We start from the raw sequence: 8826 nt of genomic DNA, 5'->3' as shown, positions 1-8826 counted from the left end.
GCCTAAGCTGAAGCCTCCTTTAAATGTTCACATGCAATTGTTTTTCCTGAAGCTCTGAATAAAGTGTCATCACGCTTCTCAACAGGGAAAAATTTTTGGGTAAGCTTTTCAGAGAAGCTGAAGAAATGCTCTCCAGACACAATTGTTAAGCCCGGCTTCAGTTTTGCTAGCAGAGCCGCCTTTGGTGGCCACGTTTTCAGTCTCTCCCCGCTTTCCTTACCACTCCCCGCTCCTCAGAGGGGGGTCAGTGCCCTGTGACGCTGGATGGGCCCCGAGGAAAGGCTGCTTCCTCACGCCCGCCCTCCCTGTTAGCAGCAGCAGAGTGCTGGGTGCTATACAGAGAGGAGCCAGGGAAGCCAATGTGGAGCCAAATCTACACAGTGACAGGGAATGGAGATGGGGAATAAGGTCATCTGCTAGGAAGTGGCAAGAGGACAGCAGTGGTATTTTCTTACTTCTTCCTCTCATATACACCTTTCCTATAGCTCACTACAACTGACCGAGCCCATGAGACTCATCCTGTTTTTCACTGTGAAAACAAAGAGGAGCAGGGAGGCTTAAGGCTGGGAGAAAGTGGAGTTGATTTAGGAAACATGACACAAACAGCAAGAGAGTAACGGGAAAAAGAGAGGGTAAGAAAATGAAAGGAAGTAAGAAAGGACGATGGAGCTTAGGAAAAGGTCTGTGAAAGAACAGAAGGCATAGGGGGAAGAGCAGCATTAAAAAAGAACAAGAAAGAGAATAGGGAAAGAGAACATTATGGCTACAACAACAAAAACCAGAATGAGTTGGAAGACATTTTGAAGGTGGCCATAGAGCGGTTTGAAAGGGTGTGAGCGGGAAAGAGGAAATGCAAGAAGGGGAACCAGTACAATGAGCTACACGATGTTATTGCACAGAAAATGGAAAGCAAAGTTCTAATGTGCACCCAAACACTGAGGGGAACCTTGGCCTTACCAGAGCAAGGTGGACATGGATGCCACAGGACACAATTTCACCCTTTGTGTTAAAGGCACAGATGGGTCGTGTGAGAAAGGTCTGATCACTCCTGAGGGTATAGTTTTCCTTCCTAATATCTCCATAGCTTCTGAAAGAATTCAGTACCTCACACTCCTACATTATAATATGAAGCAGGTTGCGATTTTTTTAGCTGCAAAGGGGGGATATTCCCCCCCTTTCCCCTATACACGTCAGGCCTGTCCCTACAGGCACAAAGGATTTATTCTTCCCTTTACAAATTACTTTACCAGCTGAGGAACTACAATAGCTGCTAAACCCCCCAGAAGCCCGAGACCTCTGCCCCATCCCAGCAAGGACTGAAACGAGGGAGGGGAGAAAGGAAGCGAGTTATTTTGAAACAAGTGCTGGGGGGGACTGCAGGAGCAAGCAGAGCCCGGCCTCAGAAATCTGGCAAGTGCTCGTGTAGCATGAACCATTCCCTTCACCATGCTGGGGCAGAGTTACCCAGGAGCCTGTGTGGGGAGGGTGAACGTCGCTGGTGAGAGCCCTCACCGCTTTTCCCTCCAAACCGTTTGTAATTAAGAGCCGGCACATGAGCGTGTGAACACCTCCAGCAAAATCAGAGGTTGAACCAGGTTTTGGGTTGGCTCCAGTTCTGGTTTGGGTTTTCCTGTGACCAAAGTTGTTCTCGCCCAGTCCTGGTTCAAGTTCAGCCAAGGTTTCTGACTAACAGCCCTGGTTCAGGCCTCGCTCGAGGAAAAATCTGGAACAAGTTTTCTGCCCAACTCTGCTGCGTGTGTGTGTGTGTGAGCAAAGTTGGTCTTCTTTGCTTGCCTGTCCCGAAAAATGATGAATTGCAGAAGTACCCATTTGGTTTTAGTCATTCGGTGAAGCAGGAAGGAAGCAGGAAGCCCTTGTGAGCACTAACTTTTCAAAGCAGCTTGCAAAGACAGCCAAGGCCCTCCTCCCCTAGGCTACATTGCTGCACGCTGCTCTTTACCTCCTCACCTTAACGGGCACCTAGTCACAATTAACATTTGCAACTCATTCAGCCGGAAATATTTGCCCGGTGCAAACAGCTGAGGCATTCGGCATCAGCCCTTTCTCTATGCAAGGCGTATTAAAAAGGGGGAGGGAAGAGGAGCCCTACACTTGCTGAACGGGAGAGGCCCAATTGCGCTCAACAGGTTCAGTTCACGCTGTGACCCTGCCCGGCTTCCTGCTATTCAGATGTGTTACTTCCCCTTTGTGGTAATGGCCTGTGGCAGCCGGCCAGAAAACACTATTAATTTCAGAAGTGGCCTGACAACAAACCCACAGTGAAACGAGAGGAAGTGGCGGGGAGGCCATCTGTTGACTTCAGCAGAACAGTAGGGATGCAGCTATGTAGGTTCTACAAGGAAAGCAGATTAATAATCCACAAAGAGGAAACTGGCTAAAATTATCCGCAGACCATATTAAAAAAAAAAAAAAAAAGAAAGAAAAAAAACCAAGGGAGTCACTTGAGCTGCAGCTGGACAGGAAATTGCTAGAGCTGCTTGCAAATCTCCACTTTGAACAGAGCAGCATAGGGAATGCCAAGAGCGGAAACCGTTCAAAACTGGATTAGCACAAGCCAAGTTTGACTGCAACCCACTTCTACTTTCACAGTTTATGCACTCAATCTAGGCCACTACTGCATGAGACACTGACTCACTTTTTTTCCCATGTTTTGTTTGCTTTTCTTTTCACACACTTGCAGTTTCTAAAATTATTTGAAATGTGCTCTGGCTGCCAGGAGTTCTGCAGAACCCCAGCCGACAGCCCCAGCTGCAGCACCAGCCCATCACCGTGGTACTGCACACAAAGTTTGGCACCACCCTACCTTGGGCCACTTCTCATCAGGAAGGATGTTAATGAAAATAAGTTGCAGCAGGAAGTTTTGCAGTCGCTATAATCCCCCTTTTTCCTTCTGCAGAGACAGGACTACTTGAAGGGTCCAAAGAGGAAATGAGGTGACTAAGGGTATATAGAGACTTTTCCTCCTTGCCTTCACCTGCTAAGTTGCAATGTGGCTGAACAGCAACAGAAAAAACATTTACAGGCTGCAGACCGTTGATGGATCTCTGCAAAATGAGTTCCTGCCAGACAGATAAGGAGAGCACGAACCCATCTCCTAGTATCTGTAATAGAGTGGCCAAAACTTGTAAACAAACCCAGAAAACAGCAGCTCCCTGCTCTTAAAAAAAAAAAAAAAAAAAAAAAAGGAACCTTATGGCCCAGGGTCAGGTGCATCCCTGGGGTAGCAAAGGGATGCTGGAATATTTTGCAATTAACCTAAAGGCCTTCAAAAGCATTCCATTCACCAAAGCAAGACAAGAATCCAGCACATGCACTGTTTATTCATTTAGGCACCACTCGACCAAAGGGGAAATCAAGGCTTTATTGTCTTAGGGGCTATACAAAAGCTATTGAAAGCAATCATTACCTTTAAACAGAACCATATGTGTATGTGCAATTAACCACACCCACAGAGAGGGGAAAGGGGGAATAAACCAGCCAGGTTCTCAATAGCCAAAAATAGTTATTTATTTATTAATAATTTAAGGTTTTACATTCTTATAATAAATTCCATCTTAAAACTTTTACACCGTGAATTAGACTCTCCCTTATTGGCAACCATGTGCAGGTTCACTGTGCGTACACACAGGTACAAATGCTCGCACATACTTCCAGTTTTATAAAAAAAAAAGAAAAAGATGCAAAATATTGCATTTGAGGTGAAGCTCCCTGAAGAATTTGTACAGAGGTAATGCACTGTTTAGCACATCTGAAAGTTTTAAAAAGTGATCAAAAATCTTTCTCATTCAAAGACAAACCTCCTCCCAGATGATCTATTTACAAAAGGTAAGGCAAAAAATTAATTTAATTTAAAAAAAAATATATATATCATGTGGAAACTACATCAAAAGCGTGAGAAAAAAAAATCACCACAAAGAAGAGAAAGATATATGAAAGAAGAAACTGTACTTGCTCACAAAACATGATTTGCAAACTTCTCACCATTGCCATTTCTCCCTCATGGAAAGCTTGCTTCAGTTGAACAATAAAATTAAGCATGCTGCAAATACATTATTTGCAATTAAAAAAAAAAAGAACAAACAAATAAAGCAGAATCTATGAAGAGAACAAAGACACAGATGTCCCTTGGATTGATTTCTTGAATACATGTGAACTAAAAAAAAAATTGCAAACCGATTTAAGATTAAGTATTTACATTGATCAAGTAGAATACTACCGAGCTTCCCGGCAAACAAGTACTCCAAATACACTAAGCTGAAATCTCTTTCTTTGGCTTCTCTAAATTAAAACAAACAAACAAACAAAAATAACCAGTCTTCACTGAAGACAAAGATGTGTGTCACAGATCCGAAAGCAGAGAGGGAAGCAGGACAGTTCCAGTCTCTAGAGAACACGTGCTCAGCCTGTCCAGCCTTACCCGACCCCCCTGGAAGTCCTCGGACCCAAGCCATGGCGCAAGCAGGGATGAGCACGCTGCCCACCTGCCGCCTGGTCACCGCGGTCCTTCCCAGAGAGCTCACCACGTTCCCTCCCTTCGCAACAGCCAATTCCATACTGTGTAACCTTTCCTAGCCTGCACTGGCAGCTGCTTTTTGATAGCAGAGGCCAGAAAAAGAGAAAGCTGCGTTTTCTTTATCGCTGCCAAAGAGAAACCATTGAGGAGTGATCCCATGAAACGGACAGGAGAAGGGAGGCGGTGGGAGCTCACGTGGACTGCAGGGAATCCACCTGGAAGACATTCTGGTTGGAAGGGGTGGTGAAGTACAGCTGCTGGTTCGGCACTCGATTGTCACAGGGGCTGCTCAGCCCCAGAGTCCGCTCAAAGTCCAGCAGCTGACCCATGAAGTTGAAGTTGGGCGAAATGTTGGACTTCTTCATCTTGACGATATCGTAGGCATCGTTCATGGACAAGTTGAGCTTCTGCATGAGGTAGGCCACTGTCACTGTGACCGAGCGGCTGATCCCTGCTAAGCAATGCACCAGGACGCCGCAGTTCTTCCCCCGTGCTTCATCTGTACAGAGACAAAGAGGTAGAGAAGGACACATAAGACAGGGGGTTGGTAACTGATCTCTCACCACAAGTGAGATTAGTATCAAGGAGGAAGAAATGATGATTCTGATCTCAGTGGCCAGCAGTGCAACGCAAGAGTTAACTTCACCGGCTTAAAACCAGGACAAGAGGAGAATCCACCCCTCTACGTACATGTACCCAAGAGCTGAGAAAACTAAGAATGAGACAAAGGGAGCAGGATACGCTGCATGACAGTTTTAAAAGTCAGTTTTAAAAGACACACTTTCGCCTGGAGATTTGCCTTAAATTCTTACAGTGCCCTTGCCCCAGCATGGAAATCCTGCAATATGTCACTGAATGCCTTTTATACAGACCAGCAGACGGCAAAGGTCTATTAAATTATTCTCCAACTGTTGTGCAGCTAACAATGGAGGTATTCAGGCATTTTAAAAGAATGAGGGAAGTCACAGGGGACAGCCCATTAGGAGGAACAGGATGTCAACATTGGTTGAAAATGGGTTCCTTTGTAATAGGAAATGCATTACAATGCCTGGAGATTAGTTTCTTTGTGGCTTCCAGCCCACATTTCTTCCTGCTGGGCTCAGATTACCTACATTCTCCACTATTACCGGTATCATTCAACCGGATTACAGCACAGCTTCCCAACAGATAATGCGATGCCCACCCCACCGCACCCCGATGGGGTGATTTTAGTTCTCCCCGAAACGAAGGAGAGTGCAAATTTTAACCAGAACTCCTTGAGCCCAAGGGGACGTGTTTCCAAAGCTGACGGATAATGTCTAAGGGCTGGCTAACCGAGGCACCGAGCCCGAGAGGTATATCATTATTACCACGAGATTCAATTAAAGCTCTGACTATGCATTTGCCAGGGATACCGCTTATGAATAACTTGTATTTAAAAGCTAAAGTTAGCTTCCCAGATCGTTTCTTTTTATTATACCGCTCCTTAGTAACCTCAAGAAGAAAAAAAAAAAACAAACCAACAAAAAAAAGGACGAATAAGCCATCAACCCCGGGCTCATTTACACTCCCCCCCCGCCAGGAAGAGATTTAAAAAGATCCCCCATCCTGCGCATTGCCCAGTCCCCAGCTCTGACAGAAACGGCTCAGGGAGGAATCCCACAGCCAGCCAAACCAGGTATGCGTTTGCAACCTGCAAACGTCGCTTACAATTCACCGGGACTCCTCAATAACCCCCCGAACAGTCCCCAGCCGCCCCTTAACTTAAGCCGGCTTTAAAACCAGAAAGCAGGCATCCCCCAGAGACTGCCAGAAACGCTGCTACCGCTTCTTGCCCGAAATCTCCTGAATTCTGCAAAACAAATTTAATTCTGCCGCTTGACTTATAGCTGTTAGCAAATAACCGGGTCTCACCTATAAAGGAGATGGCCTCAGGAAAGAACTGAGACAGATTTTGGCTCCAGTGGTCAGAGATCGGGATCTGCTTGTACTTGAATTCGCCGGCGTTTTCAAAGAGATTAGGCAGGTTGGGGGTAACATTCAAGATGTATTTAATGCCAAACTCTTCTAAAACGTCCAGATTAGTGGAGTCCTTGGCACAGCCCAAGTAGAGGTAGGGTAAAATCTCCACTGGGAAGGAAGGCTGGTTGTTGGAGAGAGGGCTGCCATCGGAGTCAGTGGCACTATTGGGGTCTCTGTCAATGTCAGATTCAATGTCTGATGAGGAATCGGAGCTGATTCGGAGGCCTCCCAAGCCCAGGACTGGCAAAGGAGGAGAGCTGCTGCTACACGAACTGTCTAGGTTAGTTTCGCAGTGCAGGGCGAACTCGGCCTGGAACTTGCTGAAACCACCTGGGGAGAAAAGCAAAGGGGGAGGGGGGGGAAATGCAAGCTGATATAAGATGGCAAGCCGGTTTACTTCCCTGGTGCAGCCCTGTCTGCAAAGGGGCATCTGTTTCCCACCCTCTCGAGCCCCGGGAAATAGAAAAAAAATATGTCACGCTCTCTCGCAGACAGACTAACCTAAAAGAAGGTTTAAGAAAATCGCCTGCTGCGGTGGAGGGCTCAGCACATTCAAGACTAACGCTCTGTGTCGCTTCGCCCTGCGGGGACCTCTGGAGAGATGTCTCGGCGGCAATTCTTTCTGCCCCCGCCGGCTCATGCCGGGATCCCCGTTAGCCCTGTCCTCCCCACGCTGCTACAGCGATTCCAGTCCTCGAGGTCTCTTTAAACAAAGCGAGGACAGGGATGCTGGGGGGGGGAGAGGGCAGGGGGAAAAGCCCCCTGCCCAGGTTGGTGTCCTCCCGGAGTGTCAGTGTGCAATGCCCGGGGGACGCTGCGGACGCCCCCCCCCCCCCTTCCCCGGGCAGAGAGCCGCACCGCCGAGCCGCGGGGCTCGCCTCCCCGGCACCCACAGCCCCGGGCCCCCAGGCAGGCAGGCAAGCAGCAATCTCTCCCCCAACCCCGGGCGGCCCTTCTCACCTTCCAGATAAAACGCCTTGCAGCCTTCGTCTTTGAGGCGCTTGAGGAGCAGCCCCAGCACGGACTCGCCGCCCGTGTTCTCGTTCCAGTCGCGGCTGTGCTCGTCGTACAGCACCACCGTGTCGGTGCCGCACCGGCGGGCGAAGCGCTCCCGGTCCTCCTCGCTGCTGGCGACGAGGGAGCGCAGGGGCAGGTTGCCCTTCTGCAGCCGCCGCAGCATGATGCCGGGGATGGCCACGTTGATGGCCGACTCGATGTGGGACGACTCGTACAACTCCTGCGGCCGACAGTCCATCAGCAGCAGCCGGTCATTGCCCATCTCCAGCTGCTCGTTCAGCCACGCCACGGATTTACTAATCGCCATTTCCGACGCGAAAGGGACGGGTCTGAACGTATCTAGCATGAGGAAGGACGGGGGGAGCGGAGCGTGCTCTGGAAGCGCTCCTCTCTCTCACAGAGGCATGCGGCTGGCTCGGCGGGCGGGCTGCACCCCTCCAACTCCGCACAACTTATCTCCCTCCGCCCCAGGAAAATGAATCACGCAGCCCCCCCGCGCCGCCTCCCCCGCGCCGGGCGGCGGTGGAGTCACGGGGAGGGAGAAGCGGCCCCGGCGTGCGTGTGTGTGTGTTAAGTGTGAGTGTGTGTGTGTGCCTGCGTGCGCGCAGCCAGCCTGCCCGGTCTCCTCTTTTTTTTTTTTCCTCAATGAATCCCTGAATGAACCTGCCTAATCGCCGCTGCAGCCCGAGCCCTTGGGCTTTTCCTCCGCCCCGAGTGAATGAAATCCAATTAACGTGCCGCCGAGCGGGGGCTCCCCCGCTGAGCGCGGAAACACCGCGCCGGTGCCGCCGGAGCCCCTTCCCCGCCCGCCCGCCCGCCCGGCAGCGGCGGCAGCAGCGCCCCTCGGCCGCGGCCCCGCGCAGCCCGGCGCCCGGCGGCTCCTCAATGGGTACAACCGCGGGACGTCTCAATGGATACATTCTCCGGCGCAGCCAATGGGGGCGCGCGGAAGGGGCTGTTGCCGCGGCGACGGGCCGGCTGGAACAGGTTGTGTTGATGAATCGTTAATGAGTTTGTCATTCACAAAAACGGAAAGGAATTTCCGCTCCGGATAAGCCGAGTGCAAACAAGCGGCAGCCGCGGCGCGGCGGGCGGGGGCGGCGGGGGCAGGTGAGGGGGCGCGGCCCTGCCCTCCCCTTCCCTCCCCTCCGCGGGCACTAGCCGCCGCCGGCGGAACGAAAGGCGCCTCTTCTCTCCCTCCATATTTTCTCTGCCTAAATCTGACGCCCGCGGGGGGCTGGCCGCGTCCCCCGCAGTTCCCCAGCGCCGATCGC

The 8826-nt window shown here is 50.5% G+C and overlaps 1 protein-coding gene across 2 annotated transcripts; it reads right to left on the bottom strand.

Moving 5' to 3' along the window:
- Positions 1-3503: 3503 nt before the first annotated feature.
- DUSP6 (dual specificity phosphatase 6) lies at positions 3504-8186 on the bottom strand. 2 transcript variants are annotated; one of them, XM_050899359.1, is made up of 3 exons: positions 7496-8186; positions 6428-6865; positions 3504-5033 (listed from the first exon to the last, which is right to left on the bottom strand). In XM_050899359.1, the coding sequence occupies exons 1-3, from the start codon at positions 7896-7898 to the stop codon at positions 4726-4728; spliced, it is 1149 nt and encodes a 382-aa protein (XP_050755316.1). In that variant the 5' UTR covers positions 7899-8186; the 3' UTR covers positions 3504-4725. The 2 variants fall into 2 exon arrangements, with proteins under 2 accessions (XP_050755316.1, XP_050755324.1); XM_050899367.1 differs by lacking the exon at positions 6428-6865.
- Positions 8187-8826: the final 640 nt, after the last annotated feature.

The sequence above is a fragment of the Gymnogyps californianus genome, chromosome 1, assembly GCF_018139145.2.
Source record: "Gymnogyps californianus isolate 813 chromosome 1, ASM1813914v2, whole genome shotgun sequence".
Classification (NCBI taxonomy): Eukaryota; Metazoa; Chordata; class Aves; order Accipitriformes; family Cathartidae; genus Gymnogyps; species Gymnogyps californianus.
The sequence above is the reverse complement of the archived record's forward strand: the minus strand, read 5'-3'. Positions and strand labels throughout refer to the sequence as shown.